At 57.4% G+C, this 17,378-nt stretch overlaps 1 protein-coding gene across 6 annotated transcripts in view; it reads right to left on the bottom strand.

The window, feature by feature from the left end:
• The window catches only part of Cacna1h (calcium voltage-gated channel subunit alpha1 H), a 59,279-nt gene that overhangs the window by 2,074 nt on the left and 39,827 nt on the right, over window positions 1–17,378 (bottom strand). For 4 of the 6 annotated variants that reach the window (XM_076937136.1, XM_076937137.1, XM_076937140.1 and 1 more), the window contains exons 8-35: window positions 17,255–17,347; window positions 15,548–16,337; window positions 14,826–15,265; window positions 13,044–13,195; window positions 12,274–12,459; window positions 11,746–11,863; window positions 11,440–11,595; window positions 11,166–11,256; window positions 10,648–10,856; window positions 9,261–9,683; window positions 8,618–8,718; window positions 8,349–8,472; window positions 8,200–8,268; window positions 7,928–8,112; window positions 7,608–7,734; window positions 7,300–7,425; window positions 7,105–7,194; window positions 6,703–6,895; window positions 6,355–6,372; window positions 5,025–5,176; window positions 4,427–4,536; window positions 4,132–4,265; window positions 3,836–3,906; window positions 2,581–2,659; window positions 1,411–1,532; window positions 1,082–1,327; window positions 827–995; window positions 502–662 (exon numbers count right to left, since the gene is read on the bottom strand). In XM_076937136.1, the coding sequence (XP_076793251.1) occupies window positions 502–662; window positions 827–995; window positions 1,082–1,327; window positions 1,411–1,532; window positions 2,581–2,659; window positions 3,836–3,906; window positions 4,132–4,265; window positions 4,427–4,536; window positions 5,025–5,176; window positions 6,355–6,372; window positions 6,703–6,895; window positions 7,105–7,194; window positions 7,300–7,425; window positions 7,608–7,734; window positions 7,928–8,112; window positions 8,200–8,268; window positions 8,349–8,472; window positions 8,618–8,718; window positions 9,261–9,683; window positions 10,648–10,856; window positions 11,166–11,256; window positions 11,440–11,595; window positions 11,746–11,863; window positions 12,274–12,459; window positions 13,044–13,195; window positions 14,826–15,265; window positions 15,548–16,337; window positions 17,255–17,347 (4,935 nt within the window). The remainder of the gene's footprint in view (window positions 1–501; window positions 663–826; window positions 996–1,081; window positions 1,328–1,410; window positions 1,533–2,580; window positions 2,660–3,835; window positions 3,907–4,131; window positions 4,266–4,426; window positions 4,537–5,024; window positions 5,177–6,354; window positions 6,373–6,702; window positions 6,896–7,104; window positions 7,195–7,299; window positions 7,426–7,607; window positions 7,735–7,927; window positions 8,113–8,199; window positions 8,269–8,348; window positions 8,473–8,617; window positions 8,719–9,260; window positions 9,684–10,647; window positions 10,857–11,165; window positions 11,257–11,439; window positions 11,596–11,745; window positions 11,864–12,273; window positions 12,460–13,043; window positions 13,196–14,825; window positions 15,266–15,547; window positions 16,338–17,254; window positions 17,348–17,378) is intronic. The other 2 variants (XM_076937138.1, XM_034505081.2) reach the window with 2 other exon arrangements.

The following is a 17,378-nucleotide window of genomic DNA, read 5'->3' as shown; positions in this document are numbered from 1 at the left end:
GCAAACGGAGAAGCCTGGAGGTTGAGCTCCTAAAGATAGTCTTCCAGGGTCCAGGGAAGCTTAAAGGGCCCAGGTCACCTCTTCACTCTTGAGCCCCACAGCCCAACTTGGTACCCCAAGGGCAGGAAGTTCCCAAGAGCTTCCATGTTGTCGGAGGCTCCTGTGCCAGGCAGTGGGAGCTGACAGTGGAGGTCAGGCAGAGTCTATGGACCAGGCTGGGTGGTGCAGGCACATTAGACACTTTGGGGCTTGAGATTTCTGCCTAAGAAGGGGACTTGAGTCCCATGAGGGGATAAGCTACCACAGCTGGCCTTGATAGATTATGCTGAGCCACCTGGTTGAGGACCAGAGACTCACTAAGCAGAGATGGAAAACTCCAAGGCCAAGGATGCCTGTAGCATCTCGGGGCTTAGGCATGCTAACCCTTTGATTGGGGAAAAGGTGCCCCGTGGAGCGCCCCACCCCAACACCCCAGGCCTGTGAGATGAAGGCTCCCCTTACCTGTCTGCAGAGTATCCGTGAGAGGCTCAGAGAACGGGGTGTACTCCGGGGTGAAAGGGCACAAAGGGGGTTGTTGACCCTGGCTGGGGAGGATGCAGCTGATGGGACCTGGAAGGAGGCTCGGGGCTCCAGGGGTGGCGAGTGAGCAGAGGTGACCGGGCCTGGGGCAGGGATGCATCTGAACCTTGTGGCCTGAGGCCTGTAGCCCCCATCTTTGCCTCCCACCCTCCCTACCACACTGCCCAATTTCTCATCTGCCCACCCTCCCTGCCTAGTCCCATTTCCCGGCTGTCCCCACCAGGGTCCATACTCCAAGAGATGCTACCTGTGTAGGTCTCCATCTCCACTTCCTGCAGTGGGTGGGAATGTGGGGCAGCCGCGGGAGCTACCGGCCGGAACATGTAGCTGTCATTGGGCAGCGACAGCATCCTGGACACAGATACTTTGCGCACAACCAGGAGGTTCGGGGTGTCTGGCTGGGTACCTTGGCTTTCCTATGGTGAGGGAGGCTGCTTTTCAGCCCAGGAGCACCCCCACCCCAGAAACCCTGGGACAACCCGAGAGGCCTAAGAAGCCTTACCTGTGCTGTAGACAGAGGCTGGGCTGTGGGCCCCTGTGCCATCTCCAGCTCGATCTCGGCATCCATCTCCGCATCCTCGCGGGCCTCCTTGTTGCTCTCCTCCAGATGCTTCATGAGTACCGCCACCACCACATTGACCAGCACGAACTGGGCGACCAGCACGAAGGTGACAAAGTAGACAGGTGAGAGCGCCGGCAGGTAGCTCAGGCAGTGCTTGTCCTCACGGGTACACTCACGCAGAGTATCCTAGGGCGGGCAGCGGGGTCACGGCTCTGTCTTCCCTCTCAGAGCCAGGGAAGGGATGGGGGGAGGAGCAGCCTCACAGTTACCTTCATGATCCCATTCCAGTTGTCCCCAGTGGACACTCGGAACAACGTGAGGAAGGCCATGCCAAAGTTGGTGAAGGTCGCGTGCCTGCTCAGGCCCTCACAGGGGTTATCCTCACTGCATTCTGCAAGGAAGAGGTCCCTCCATTCAGAGCACTCCCAACCCCGTGGGACTGGGACAGGGTCGGCACACACATCGCATGTTGGCATCTATGCTCGGGTTACTGCCTATGTAAACTGGATCCACCACCACGTCCCAGAAGCAGAGGGCTCAGGAATGCCAGGGCCTTCCTGGCTCCCCTCCTGGCTGGCCTCTTCTTGCCAAGCCTCTTCCTGCTGTTGGTCTCTGGCATCCTGGTGGCCAAGCACTGGCTGGACTCTCCCTTCTACCCAGCCTTGGAACTCTGACTGAGGTATTTGGGGCCTAGGCCTCTGTTCTACATTGACCTGTCCTCAGCAGACAGCACTGTCTGAGCTCCTAAGCAACCTCAAGCCCTAGGCCTGGCCTCTCCGTTCGTGGATGGTAGATACCAAGCAATGGGGTTCCCTGGGGTACAAGGTGGCCTGGCTGCCAAGCTGAGATACTAGACTTGTCTTGGGGGACTTAGAGGCAGGGAAGGAAGGATTCATAAGTATTTGTTGTGACTGTGTGTAATGATTGGGTGGGGGCCATGCCTGGACTCAGCTGTCTAGGCAGGCAAACAACAGGAGAGCATGGGCATGTCCTCTGGCCATCTAGGGCACACGAAGGCCCCAGAAGATCCTCATAGTTATTTGCTGGCATCTCCTGGGACAATGTTCAGGGTGAGGCACGGGTATGTGCTAGCGTGTGCATGTTTTTCAAGGGACACATTCACCCTGGGATGTGGCCCTGCCTGGCCGGCTGGCTTGAGTGTGGACATGTGCATCATAGATAGGGGAATGTGTCCCTAAGTGGACAGGTCTGTGTACACAGGTGTGAGGATGTGTACCCACTCTCAGCGTTGGGCTGGTGTCGCGAATGTGAACAGGCAGTCCGAGAACACACTAAGAAGTTTGTGGTCTACCTGGTCTAGGCCAGTACCCTGCATTCTCCATCAACCTGTGGGGATGTGGGGTAGGGCAGACACAAGAGCCATGTTCCTGGGGTTGGGCATTCCCCTTTTGGGGGAGGCCCAGAGTGGCCACACTCACCTAGCCTCCCAAACAGCTCCACTCCCAGGGCAGCATAGATAAAAAACAGGAGCATGAAAAGAAGACCAAGGTTCCCTACCTACACAAGAGAGAAGCAGAACACCATCAGGCCTGTGCTAGCCTGCTCCGCCCTGCCCCGACGCTCCCAGCCCTGGGAAGAGGGTCTAGCTGCACTTAAGGCCCGCGGCCTTCCTGGAGCGTCATCCATCCTCAGAGATCTCCATTCTGGCCCAGCATCCCTCTGCAAACCAGCCTCTGCCCCTCCATGGTTCTCAGGGCAGACTCTGTTCTTCCAATTGCTCTCTGGCTGATCCCCAAGGCTTAGAGGGTCCCACTCAGGGATCATGCCTACCCCATGCAGAGGCTACCTCAGTCTTAAGAGTCCCCACACTAGGCTGGTGCTCAGTGGACAGGAGAACTAGCAGGGATCTCGTACAACCACCCACGAGCATCTGCCAGCCCCAGCACCTGCACACACCATACCCCTGAATCTGCTCCGGCTCTTATTCAGGGCACTACCCGGGCCTCCCTCACCAACCCCATGGGCAGTAAACATGGCGCAAAGTCACTCAGACGGGGCTCAAAATGCTGCTTAGGTCAGCATGTATCAGGCAAGGTGGACACAGGCAGTCCAGAGGACTGGAGAGTGGGCAAACTCGTATAAGGGGTCACGGTAGACAGAGATGGCAGTGGGCTGAATGAGTGGGAGCCGGGTGAAGAGGAACATGCTGAGTTTGTGGCCTGTCAGCTGGAGGACACGGGTACAGGTGCAGGGGTGGCCAGGCGGCAGGATGGGCTGTGGAGAGTGTGGGAATGTCTTCCAGTGTGTCCCCGCCTGGTACAGATGGAACGCAACACTGCAGGTGTATCCCGCAGTCCAGGGATAGGAAGGTCCCGGGCAGGGCTGAAGGTACAGAAAGTCAGGAGACTGGTCTACATTGACTCAAAGCCACCGCCGGAGACCTCTTGTCTGTTGGTAAGCTCACCTGGGACCCTGCTGGCCTGACTGTGGGCCCTTACCTCCCACGTGCACCAGCTGGGCAGGCACCCGTCACTAATGCTCTTGCCCAGAGCCCGAGGCCCAGGCGGGGTGCCATCTCCGACCTCTTCCAGATCAGCTGAGCCAAACAGTTGGGCATGACCCTGGCCTCAGGACAGAGCAAGCAAGCAAGCAAGGGACATGTGCCAAATCCTCCCTGAAGTCTGTCCCCTGAAGGCTTATGGTGGCCTTCAGGGGTGCTGGACCCCAACCTACCTGAGGCAGAGCTTGAACTACAGTATCCAGCAGGGCACGCATGCCTGTGGCCATCTTCAGTAGCTTCAGCACTAGGGCAGGAAGGCAAAGGTCAGCAGGGCCAAGCTGACCCAAGAGCCCGGGCATCCTATACACCACTCCCTTTGCTTTCTGGCTACAGACCAAGGTCCCCCTCTGGCTGCAGACATCCTTGGGCATCTGCTGAGGATGGAGCCTGTCTGTAGCCCATCCTACCAGGTCTGGGGCCTGCCGACAACCTAGGTAGACCCTGGACAGGGCGCACAGAGGCCACCTACCACGGGCGATACGAAGCACGCGCATGATGCGGATGATGGTGGGATTGATGGGAAGGGCAGCGTTCATCTCAATCTCCTCCAGCGCAATGCCCATGATGGACAGGAGGACAATGGCCAAGTCCAGCTGGTTCCACCTGGCCAGCCATGGAGGAAGCTTAGTGTGGTGTGGCCACGGCTTCGAGTAGCTGCCGCTCAGCTAAAGCTCACCCCAAGGGCAAAGAGCCTTCTCCCTACCACCTGCAGCCTGTTCCAGGACACCTGTGGCCCCAACCTGCCCACTTCCGAGACTACACACCTGTCCTTGAAGAACCTTCGGAACCCAAAGGCCACCAGCTTCAGTGCAGCCTCAAAGACGAAGACAATGGTGAAGACGTAGTTGCAGTACTTGAGGGCCTCGTCCAGAGACTGAGGAGAGAGGAGGGGCTGGCTGAGGTGCCGTGTGACTCCTAGCTGCCCTATCTCCTTGCTCCCTGAGTGCCGACTCCATGATACCTGTGCCATGCCTGAGGTCATCACCTGATGACCCTGTAAGCAGGCTGAGGACCTTAGGCAAAAGGGATCAGGATGTTCCCTGTCCTCATCCCTGACAGAGAGATGGCATGTTCCAAAGGCCAAGTGTATACTCCAGCAAAAGGCTCTGCTGTAGTGAGCCCGCACTCCCTGAGGGGTGCCGAGGGAAGCCCTTCTGGAAATACCCGGAGGGTCATGAAAAGGACAATGGTCCTCAGGCTCCAGGTCTCTGGCTGGCCCCTCATCAGTGTCTAAACAACAGTGTCCACACCTGCAGGGCCTGGGGAGTTTCAGCCCCCAGTCTGGGGTTGGAACACAAGCTCTGTGTCCCCTCCCACCCCTGCTGGGGACCCTCTTCCCAGTCCAGCCCTGCCTCTGGCCACCTTGGGCTGGTTGTAGTGCTCCATGGACATGGTGATGACGTTGAGGCAGATGATGAAGGTTATGAAGAGGTCCAGGTAGTGGCTGGTGCACAGCGAATGGATGGAGCGGCGTGTGTGTGAATAGTCTGCGTAGTAGGGTCGGCGCTGGGCCTCTGTGGAAGAGGGGAACTGCTGAGCCACCTGGACGCTGAGGGATTGCCTGTGCCCTCCCCCCTTTGCCAGACAGAGGTCCTGACCTCAATTTGTAATGCTAAGTGTGTGGAAGTGGCTCAGGCAGGACCTCAGCTGGGCTGGGTGGACTCTGGGACTAGCCCCAGGCTGGGGGAGGGAAGATTCTTTTGAATCTTCCTGTTCTGGTCAAGGCGTGCTTTCTGTGAGTACACTGTACCCAGGGAGCAGGACTGGGGCCTCCAACGATGTCCAGGGTGGGATGAGCCATCCCAGCCTCCCTACTGGAGTGCCTGCCTAGACTCTACTCTTCTGTGGCTTAGTCTGGAGAGCGGGAGGGACCATCCTTTTCATCAACATTGGGGTTTAGGCATCTCCCTGTCTGAGCTCAGCAGGCTCCGATCGATCGATCGGACAGAGATGACATATAAGCCATCCCTGGCCTTCAGGCTTAGCTCCTCCCAGACTCCAAGAGGCCTCTAGTAACCACCTGGGGCCTGAGATGTGCACTCTAGCCAGCCTGAGGCAGATGTCAGGACAGGCGGCCACCTGGGGTAGGTCTCCCCACACGCATCCCCACGGGTTTATCCACACTAAATGTTGTGCCTGCAGCAGTCCTCTTAGGGGACCTCAGTGTAGTTAAGGGAGTCCCATCGGTGAGGGTTTCAGCCACCCTGCACCCCAGAACCCACCTCAGCCTACAACCACACTCAGGGGCTGAAGGCCCGGGTCTGGAAGAGCAGGGTCTGATGGGTAACCACCCACCCTGGACCCGCATGCTCCTCAGCCCGACGTGCAGTCATTATTAGCAAACTCAGCTCAGTGCAAGCAGCCAGGGAGCTGACAGCCTGACAGCCCGCTGAGACACCAGGGCACAGCCATGCGGCCTGGGGAACCAAGGATGGACCTTAATCCCTGGGCATGCCAGACGTCTGCACATGCCAGCCATGAGGAGGGCCAAGCAGGGGCAGGGGCAGCGGCAGCGACACAGACAACAGAGGGCAAGCCACTGACCTTCTGCCCACCCTCTGGCACCCAGCACCCTAGCACTTATGCCCCACCCTGAGGTGGCCCCTGGAGGCCTATGACACCCGTCCTTCCCACTGCAGCAACAGCAACAGCAGCAGTAGCAGCAGGCCGAGCATGCAGAGCAGGGAGGTACCTGGGTTGGGGAAAGTGCCTGGAAAAACAAGGACATGTCTGAGCGGTTGTGGTGGGGACACTGCGTGGGAAGCCCTCCGTGCTCCCAAGCTGGGGCCCACTGCCATCTCTCTCCAAGTCATGAGGGGCTTGAGTATCCCATCTACCTCCTGAGCCCTCGTGGGGTACCCTGCATCCTGTCACAGCAGACACCCCAGCGGCTCACTCCAGTCGGCCCCTCTTCCAAGGCCTGGCCCCCATGCAAGGTGGCCACATGCAGAGGCATCTGGGCTGGGGGCTGCAGGCCCAGTGCTGGGTGCCACACAGCATGCGTTCAGGTACCGACCCTCCACCTTGGGGGCCGCCTTACTCCTGCGCCTCCTCTCCAGGCGCCGCAGGCGTTTCTCCTCCCGGCGCCGTGCCTCCTCAGCCTCCTGGTGCTGCCTGCACTTGTGGAAGTTCTCCACCACCACGCCCACAAACATGTTGAGCACGAAGAAGCTGACGATGAGCAGGAAGGAGATGAAGTAGAGCAGCATCCAGGGGTTGTGGTTCTGCACGGGCTGCAGCACACAAGAACATGGTGGGTCCCCCACCATACTTCTTCCTGCCCAGAAGCCCTCCCTGGAATTGGCCTGGAGGGCCAGAGGAAGCGGCTGCACTGTGGCAGTCAGAAATTCTGGGGAAGGTTTCTGACGTGACTTGCTCCAGTCTCAGAGACATGCAGGATTTGCTCAAGGTTACCCACGAGTACTGCCCCAGCCTCACGCACCTGCTGGTCAATGCCCACAGCGTCCAGCCCGTCGTACATGATGTTTACCCAGCCGTCCTTGGATGACAGCACAAACAGAGACATCAGCGCCTGTGTGGCAGGGAAAGGGTCACTGGAAGGGTTAAGGATGGTAGCTATGGCCCCCCTGCACACCTGGTCACCTCTGTGGCCACACTGTACACCACCTGTACCTACCTGACCCAGGTTGTCAAAGTTGTATTTGCGTCTCACCCAGCGGTAGTGGGCAGCATGGCACTCGGCCTTGGTGGTGATATTCCTGGTATCTGTGCCCTCGCAGTAGTAGAATTTGCCCTTGAAAAGCTGACCGGAAGGGGCTGTTACTCCCCTGGCACAATCACTGACCCACAGACCTGCTACCTCAGGCCTCTTGGATTCCAAATGAGATGTGCTGACTACCCAACCGGGGAGGACAGGACCCATCCCACCAGTGGGGAGCAGAGGCTCAGGGTGGGGCAGACCCTGGCTGAGCCAGGGCCACACACCTGCACCCCGAGGATGCCAAAGATAATGAAGAAGGCGCAGCAGATGAGGACGATGTTCCCAATGGGCCTGAGCGATGATATCAGAGTCTCTACAACCAGCTTGAGGCCCGGAGCTCGGCTGATGACCCTGCACCCAGGCAGAGGGGATATGCCGTTGGGCGCATCTAAGAGGGCGACCGGTGGCAGAAGCAATGGTACATGCAAGGCCCCAAGGTGATGTGAATGTGTGGCCAGAGAACCACACGGTTGGGCGGAGGTGGGGGTGGGCTTCTGGGTCCTTCCTGGGTGTATATGAGCGGCCCCCGCCCCCTACACCCCACCTCAGAGGCCTCAGTGTCCGCAGCAGGCGCAGCACACGCAGGACGCCTAGGATCTTGGCACCACCAGCGGAGGCCATGGCCACGACGATGTCAACCAGGGACACCAGGACAAGCAGCCCATCCAGCACATTCCAGCTGCTCTGCAGGTAGGCATGCTCACCCCACAGCAGTCCCAAGGCTACTACCTGGGGGAGGGACAGTCATGTACAGGCTCGGCAGAGAGTCCCAGGACAGGGCAGTGTAGGACTCAAGGGGTAGGGGAGCATCAATACCTTCACCATCATCTCCACCACGAAGATTGCTGTGAAGATGTAGTTGGAGACGCTGAGGAAGGCCCGCTCCTGCAGGGAGAGACCAGTGGGAGCTCCAAGTCCACCTCACCCTGTCCCACCCAGAGGGCCACCTGCCTTCGGGGACTCACAGTGCTGCCAGGGTCAATGTCTGGTCTCTCCAGGGCAATGGTGATACAGTTGAGGAAGATGAAGACAAGAACCACATGGTCAAACATCTTGTGTGCGATGACTTTCTGGCAGGAGACGCGGAGCCTGCGGAGGCAGCCGAGGTGAGAAGACCCCGAGCAGACTCTGTCTACTCATGTTGCCTATGGTGAAGTGCTTGGCCACATGGGTTGGGTAAGGCAGGATCACTCTACCCTCCCAGCAGGTGGCTGCTGGGTCTACCACAGCTCACCTGTTCTGTGGCGGGAAGAGATACAGGGCCCAGGACTCCCGGCTGCGGCACCACTGGGGCGCATAGGGTTCCAGCACTTTGTGCAGGCGGAAGCAGCAGCTCTGGGGACACAGATGGGTTCTGGGTCACGACAGCCTCCCCCCTGCTGCCTCCTAGCATACAGCCACCCTGACCTCCCCATCTCAGGCCAGTCTTTGCTGCCACTTCCTGGCCCCCTCCACCTCATCTTCTCCACCTGAGCAATGGGAGGGTGACCCCGCTGGGAGGGAGGCCACAGGAATGTGAGGGCTGACTGGCCAATAAGAGCTGCTTTTTGTAGAGACTACCTCCCTTCTTCAACCACAGAGGCAGTTCCTGACCTTCCTGACCCTGAGGGGCCTGGCCCCTGATTGCAGGAAGCTCCTAACCTGGGACAAACTTGAAGTTGGACCCCTGTCCTAGCTGGCCTGCTTCCTTCTCTTCTGAGTCACCATGAATGATAACCCTGAATCCCTGCCTCAAATTCTGTTTTGAAGAGGCTGCCCTGAGACGGGAGCAGTTATGGATAGCCGTGGGTCCGGCTAGTGCACGCTGCCTCCTCCCATCACTCTCAGGGCCAGGAATGACTGAGTATAGTCCACGCCCCCTTGTCTCACCCACTCACATCCTCTATGTCATCGTCAAACTCCGCTGCGTCCTCCTTGTGGCTGTCAATGCGCAGAAAGAACTCGCTGGGCAGGGCCACCATCTGCCCGTTGCAGTCATGGAACTTGGTGGGCAGGAGGGCGGCAGGCCGTGGGGGACACAAGTCCAGCGTGCTGCGGTGGTCCAACGACTCGGCGCGCCGCAGCGGCGTGGCTCGGGGCTCAGGCGAGGCCCCTGGGTGGGACCCCGTGCTTGGTCTGCTGTCCTCGGCCTCATCATCTGTGCTGCCCTTCCCCTCACCGGAGAGCAGGGACTCGCGCTCCCCACACTGGCTGCGGCGTTTAAGGCTGGGTGCACGGCCCAGGCTGTTCCAACTGGAGCGCCGGCTACTCCCAGCACTGTTGGGGCCCCATGGGGTGCAAGGGGAGCTGCGGAGGCTGGCCTGAGGGGTGGCAGGGAGTGAGCAGACTGGCCCAGCCCTAAGGATCACCACATAAACCAGTTTCTGGGATGGGAAGGACCTCCTCCAGATAAGACTGTCATCCTGGGCATCTGTGAAATACTTGCTGGATGCCTGGCCACACGCAGCCATCCCACCTAGCAAGCTACTACTGATGTCCTGTTCTCAGGTAACACCTGACTCAGCCAGACATGGTTGGAGAAAAAGCCCAGAATCAGCCAGGGCTGGCAAAGCATTGACTGCTCAGCTCCTGGATTTGCCAAAGCCCATAACCAGGCAACTTTCCACACCACTTCGTCTCCAGATTCATCCTTACCTCCAGGGTCTCATAGGAGCTAAGCTGTGCGTACTCTCCCCCTGGCCTGTCTCTGTCTTATCTCGCAGGGCCCCCCTGGCAAGTGACTGTAGCAAGCTGTGCTAGGTGGTTCAGCCCTGGGACTCCTGATTGATCCACCAGACAATTTCTCTCCTTTGGCTTCCCCTCATTCCAACCTTTGGATCTGGCCCTAAGCTCCCCTCCCCCATGCTGTTTGGCCACTGCTTCCGCACACCCCCACTTGGCCCTTCTCAGGGTCTCAGAAGCCATCTCCAGGCATGGCTGTTCTTTGCACAGAGAGTACGCTGGGTGTGAACACAAGTGAGCTGCCGGGTCCTCTATTACCCATGACCTCTCAGCCTGGCCTGCTTGCCTGTTTCCCAGGCTGCTTTTAAGTGTCTTTGTCAGACCCCACTCCCACCTTTTTCTCTGGTGTGCCCCGTGCTTGGCCAGCTTTTATCTCTACTGTAATTTCACACTGCTGCAAGCAGAAGGTATCCTAACACTCGTCCATGCCTCTCTCATGTCTCTACGCTCATTTCACAGGAACAGACACCCTGGCTTCCAGGAACAGAATGACCCTATCTTAGGGACCCTCCCTTATTTCAGGGGCTAGGGTTTTGTCCCTACCAGAGACTTCTGGTCCCCCAGTTGGGGGTCCACAGAGCCGCTGCTGCTACGCCGTGAGTCCAGGAGAGTATGGGCCACATCCAGGTGCGGGGAGCTCTTGGGGGTAGGCATAGGCGTAGCCGCTGTGTGTGTGATGAGAGGCGGCGGCAGGCTGCCTCGGCCCTCTAGGTGCCCATTAGGGGTCACAGCCAGTGAGTACATCTTCATCTCTAGAGGTGAAGGGGCTGTCTGAGCCTCCCGAGGTCCCAGCAGTAGGAAACTACCTGCCAGAACCCTGCCTCAGTCTACCCCAATGGTTCTCAATATTCCTAATGCTGCAACCCTCTTAGGTTGTGGTAACCCCCCCCCAAAAAAAAACCCCGTAAAATTATTTCATCGCTATATCATAACTATAATTTTGCTACTGTTATGAATTATAATGTAAGTATCTGATATGCAGAGTGTCTGATATGTGACCCCCAAAGGGGTTGCAAACCCACAGGTCGAGCACCCCTGGTCTATACCATCTAAGCACATACCTGTGGCTCGAAGATCTCTGAGCTTATCAAAATCTTCTTCTAGGTGGGTGGATGTCTTATCCTCATCGGTGTCAGATCTGGTGGCATCACCCTGCACCCAGGCAATACATGGTAAGCTAGAGTCCCACAGCAATATCCTCTGTCCCACCCAAGTCCAGTGCTTAGGAGCACAGGGCCCAGTGCTGTAAGGGCCCAGAGGTTACACTGTGAAGATGTGGGGGGTCTGCCAAGGCAAGAGCATCTCCATACCGAGACTATCCTCTTCATCCCTCACCTCTGCCTGGAAGCCTTCCACCAGGATGGCTACCAGCAGGTTGAAGAGCACGTAGTTCCCAAAGGTCATGAGGGCTACAAAGTAGAGGGCAGCCCAGGACGAGGTGGAAGCCATACCATTGTAAAGAACCACGTTCCAGTCTTCTTGTGTCAAGATCTGCAAGGACACATTTGCAGGGCTCAAAATGGCTCTGGTCCCACAGGGCGACCCTGTGTACCTCCCTGGGGATGGAGCCAGGGGTCTCTACAGTCCCTTGGCTCCTTGGAGCTTTGGCTTTGGTTGTCCCAGAGACACTGGGGGCTGTACCTGAAACACAGTGACGATGGCCCACAGTAGGGAGTCGAAGTTCTTCCTGTCAGGGACGGTGTCTCCAGAGTCTGTCTTCAGGCTGAACTTACAGCCAAACAGGTGCATGCCCAGGATGCTGAGGAGGATGGGTACTGAGCGGGAGGGGCCCAGGACCCCCTCTGCCAGAGCCAGCTGCCAGCCCCCCCCCCACCATACCCTGTGTTTGCAGCAGGGCCAATCCTGAGGCTCAACAACTTTTCTATAGCTGAGAAGGCCTTAACCATTAAGGGGGTGGACAAAGGCCACCATTCTGCCTTTGAACAATGACAAGGACAACCAGTCTCAGTAGCCTATGGGATCCTTACTCTTCCACACCCTCCCCAAGTGTCAACACCGGCACACAGAAAGTGCTAAGCAAAACCCACTAAAAGCCTGGTACCATCCCCAGGGCTTGACCTATGCGTCTGTGGACCTCACAGAGCAGAGCCGCTTCCCCACCATGCCTAGCGGCAGTGCTGTCTGAGGGAGGAGCTTGGCCTCACCCACCTGAAGATGAAGATGAAGAGCATGAGCAGCATGCAGAAGGTGGCCACGTTGTCCATGGTCCTCATGAGCACCACCAGCTGCCGCCGCAGTGCCGGCAGGAAGCGCACCAGCTTCAGCACCCGCAGCAGCCGGAACGTCCGGAGCACAGACAGGCCACCATCTGCCTGCCCCACGATCTCCCAGACACTGTGGGTTGGGACAGTAGTGTGAAGGTCAGGATGGCCCACCCCATGACCCTGGGATCTTCTCTTCCTGTAGGCAGGATGGCAAGTCTGGGAGCCACCACAGCCTCTGTTCAACACCATAGCTGGGAGCAAGGCCAGCAATGGCTCCCATCAGCCATGGCTCCCAGCCATCAAGGAGCTCACTGACAGTCTTCTACCCAGGGTCTTTCATGCCTGGCTCACCTGTATGTTCAGATCATCTCTTCCAGGTACAGGATCCTCTTCCCCTGAAGGGAGCCAGGGGCCCAACCTCAAACGTTTCCATCATTCTTTGCTTATTTTGCTACTGCAAAGGCAACCCCCATCCCCACCCCAGGACCAGTATTACTCTGCTCATAAGCCAGGCCCCATGTAGACAAGGCTAACCAACTGCACAGCACAGACAAGGCTCCGAGGTGGGAGTTTAGACCTGCTGGTCTGTTATGTGCGTGACCAGGGGCCTGACGCCCATCACCTGGCCCACTATGAATTCTACCACTTTGTTCTCTGCGGTGCCTACTGAGTGGGGCTTCTTGAACCTCTGACCAGGGTGGGGATGGGCCCTACCTTATGACAACAACAATGCCATCGAAGATATTGTAGGGGTTCCGGATGTATCCCAGTGGGCCACAGGCCAGCAACTTCAGTACCATCTCCAAGGCAAACATGCTGGTGAACACGATGTTGCTTATCTCCAGTGCGTTCGTCAGCTCGTCGGGCTGTGGGTCAGGAGAAGTGGTCAGGACACCCCGGGGCTCCTCCCATCTCAGGGGCACAGAACCCAAAAGCAAAAGCGAGTTTACTGCCTCAAGAATGCCAGGAACTGGTGGTTCTCCAGCACCTCAGAGAAGAGCTGCCTACCACCTAGAAAGGGGAACTAGGGCCTGAGAATGTCTCGTCTAGATAGATGGCCGACTTCTTTGGCTCTTCCACTCAGACAGCCCCCATCCTGAGCTTGCAGGAATGACAGCTGTGTATAAGAGCTGCCAAGTCTCCCAAGACACCCCTTCCTCTGTAGGAGACTGACACTCTGTGCTGGGGCCTCAGGATGGGCTATGGAGGTACCTACACATAAACAGTGCCTACAGATTCACCCACCGCCCCTTCCTTTGAAGAAGGCCCTCTGGGTCTCTTAACCATGACCGTGCTGACCCTCCTGCATGTGTAGGTGTATGTATATGTATGTTTGCCTATACCTGTAATATTGTGACCTGCATGTGTGAATGCACACTCATGCTTGTAATGCTGGATGGTGTGGGCGTGTGCACTCTAGTACAATTTGAACACAAATTTGTACGTGTACTGGACACTTGATTGGGTAAACATGCCCATATTCTCATGCCTGTTGTTGACATGCACCTGCCCCTCGCTGTGACGTGATTTTCATGCTCGTAGGAGAACTGTGTGCACAGCTCAAATGCATGTGCACTGGCCTCCATGGACACTAGTAGGCTTTGGGCTTCTGCATTATGGGTAACTTTCATGCATGCAGCTGAATCATGCATGTGCAGAATGCATCCATGTATATTACGTGAGCCGGATGTGTGTACCATTTCCACATGTGGATGCAGGCGGGGGTTCAAGATGGAGCTGATCTATCCTTGCTCTGGCATTACCTACCTAGGTCTGCCTAAGGTCACAGTGGGTACTATGAGATAAGAAAGAGAGGAAAGGACTCCAGGAAATCACTCCCTTCACTAAAAGTGGGTGGAGCTTCAGGAACTCCTGATCCCGCCTCCAGGAGTGCCTGGCCTACTAGGCTTTGCCTTGTCCTCCCTAGTGTGGGGCTGAGAAGAAAGAGGGCCTGTAGCATCCAGGCAGGTGAGAAGTCCCAGGTACCCCTCGATCCTCCTTGAAGGATCAGCCTATGCTGTGGGTCCCTTCTAGCCTCAGTTCCTCAAGGCCATGGAAACTGAGGAAGCATAGGGAGCCCCTCCCCAGGGAGTCTGGGCAAAAGCTTGCTCCTTGGCAGCTGGGTGGAGGCCCTTGCAGTGTTCTTGGGTGCTCACGCTTGGGGGTAGTCTTTGGTGATCTCAAGCCACCTGTCCCTCCCACAGTGGGAGAGCTGCTCAACTAGAGCCAAAAAGGCCTTGCACTTACCACTCAGCAGAACCTCAGTCCAAGGAGCCATAATTGCTGACTGAATAAAAGCCCCAGGTCAGATGGCTTCCCCAGAGACCTCAGGTAAAGGCTAGAAACTCTAGGAAGATACAGGGACCCTGCATTCTGCTTCTAAAGGTGGCGTCATCATCCTGCAAGCCCTGCTTGCCATGGGGGTTGGGAGAAGGGGACGACACACACACGCAGACAGACAGACAGACAGACAGACAGACAGACACACACACACACCTGCTCATGATACTCAACGCCCATGCTCAGAGTATTGACAAGGATGGCTGCCATGATGCCTCGGTTGAAGTACTTGCTGTCTACAATGCGACGAAGCTTGCCACTAAAGGAAGCCCAGAGGCGGCCTAGCCCTCCTGGCTGTGAAGCTGTCCGCAGTGGCGTCCGCCTCCGCTCATTGCCATGGCCCGGCGTGTCCACTTCATGGGGCTGCTGCACAGGGTCCCGGCAATCCCCATGCCGTACGTCCTGTGTAAACTCATAGACTCCGTGGGCATCCGAGTCCCCGCTCTCTGAGCCACTGAACTCAAACTCAGGGTCCTCTAGGGCACTAGCACAATATGGGCAGCTCTTCAGCTCACAGGTCAGCGTGCCAGCCTGGGGGCTAGGCAGGGGGCAAGGCACACTCAGGCCTGACAGGTGGCTAGAGGCTCGGCCTAGTCCTGTGAGGCAAAGACACAGACAATTGTGGCTAGGCTCCTGCAGCAATACACAGGGCCCTGAGACTCTGGTCTCCATTTCCCCTTCTGCACAGTCCCAACTGTTTCTTCATATAGAAAGGGGCAGTCTTTCAGAGATAAACAGATACAAAGAAATGGCCTGGCAGTTCCTCTTGGGGTCAGGCTAGAGCAATGGAATGTGGGCCCAGAATAATCAGGACCAAGGACCTGCCTTGCCTGGGTAACTCCCTCCCCGTTCTCAACATGGAAGCGCTGGGTCCTCACCTTGTTCTCCAACCACATGCTGGATCTTCTCATAGGGACTGGGGCTTCCCAGGCTCAGAGGGCTGTGTGCTGTAGCCCCTGGGGTGCCAGCACCCCTCAGCCCCTTGGGTCGTGAGCTGGCACCACCTTTGCTGTTGACTGTTCCTGAAGGTAGGATGGTGGGGTAGTTCATGGTGCCCAAACCTGAGGCCAACTTGAGGCCAGCAGCAGTGGCTATGGAGTGTGCCACGCGGGCTCTCTCCTGTGGCCCCTCCACATGGCAGTCAGCATGGTAGATACTGTGCACAGACTCAGAATCTGGTGGCCCATGGCCTGGGGATGGTGGTGAAGGTGGCATACAGGCCCTGACCAACCTGGTGTCACCAGCACCTGGCTCTGGGCTAGGCCTGCGTGGGCCACTGTGGCTGAAGTGGTAATGGTGGTGATGGTGGTGGTGGTGGTGGTAGACCAGATGGTGCACGGAAGCTGTGCGCCTGCCCGTCCGCCGTGGCCGCCGCCCAGGGCCTTGGCCATGCAGGGTGCTGCTGGGATCCACCTTCTTCCGCCAGCGGCTCTGCCAGCGGGCATAAAGGCGCAGGCTACGACGTTTAACCTTTCGGAAGATGTGGCCTACATACTTGAGGAGCTCCTCGTAGCAGCTGCCAGGCTCTGAGAAGCTGGCCAGAGTGCTGTCGTTGGACAGATAGCGGGCCCGCTGTTCACGCATCAGCTGGTTTTCCCTCTGCTTCGTCTCGGAGAACTGTGTGGCTATCACCACCAGGCACAGGTTGATCATGAAGAAGGAGCCCACCTGTGGCAGGGTGTATGTGACCACCAGTAGTTCCAGATCCGCCCAGCCAGGGTCCGCTCTGGAGACTGGGGCCTAGCCACAATGCCATAAGCACTACTATTCCAGAAAGTGACATACAACAGGTACTTTGCAACTGTGTGATAACAGGACAGGGAGCCCCCCACCCCGGGGTCCTGCATGAATCCCTGCTCCTTACGTTTGTCCTCAACATACCCTCTACTGTAGCCACACTGTCCTTCTGTGGGACATTCCCAGCCAGCCTCTATGGCCAGTTCTCCCTGGTACAGCCCATTATTGACTCTCTTCTAGGTCCCTGCTGTGTGAGTTGTCTGAAAATACAACTATATTCCTTCCCTGTTGGGTCCCTGCAGGCAGCTCCTACACATCCAGGGATCAGGAAATGTCTGTTGGTTGGACTGATACTGCCCTATCTGAGGGCTATGGGATAGTGAGGGGCAAGAGACATGGATGCTCCCAGGGAGCTGTGTGTAGAGTAAATGGTAATGGGGATTCATGGGCCAAAGAAGTGTGAGGTGATGGATGTGAGCGAGACTACCGGAGACTCGCGTTCACTACAGGGGACTATGCTAGATCACACACATTTGTTGTGGGGACGCTGTGCTAGAGGGCAAGATACAATGTATGTGGGGGGAGGGGCTGGGACCGACAGTTCTAAAGATTCTGGGTCTCGGGCCTAGGCCTCTTTCCATCCTGTGTACTTCCTTTAATCACAGGCTGGGCAAAAAAGCCCTCTGCCTGCCTGCCCGCCCACCAAAGTCCATCCCACAGCTGCCTCTGTACTACTGAGCTCAGGACTCTAAGAGGTCCAGAATGAACACCGAGGGGGAAGGGGCGGGATATGGCTTCTACTCCCATCAAATGCAGAATGCCCACCAGCCGGTCACGCCCACACTCACAATGATGAGGAGAATGAAGTAGATGAAGTTGTAGAAGGAGTGGGCATCCATGACGTAGTACATGATGTCCACCCAGCCCTCCAGTGTGATGACCTAGGGAGGCAGGCAGCTGGGCATGGGCCCA

This window comes from Arvicanthis niloticus, chromosome 6, assembly GCF_011762505.2.
Source record: "Arvicanthis niloticus isolate mArvNil1 chromosome 6, mArvNil1.pat.X, whole genome shotgun sequence".
NCBI lineage: Eukaryota > Metazoa > Chordata > Mammalia > Rodentia > Muridae > Arvicanthis > Arvicanthis niloticus.
The sequence above is the reverse complement of the archived record's forward strand: the minus strand, read 5'-3'. Positions and strand labels throughout refer to the sequence as shown.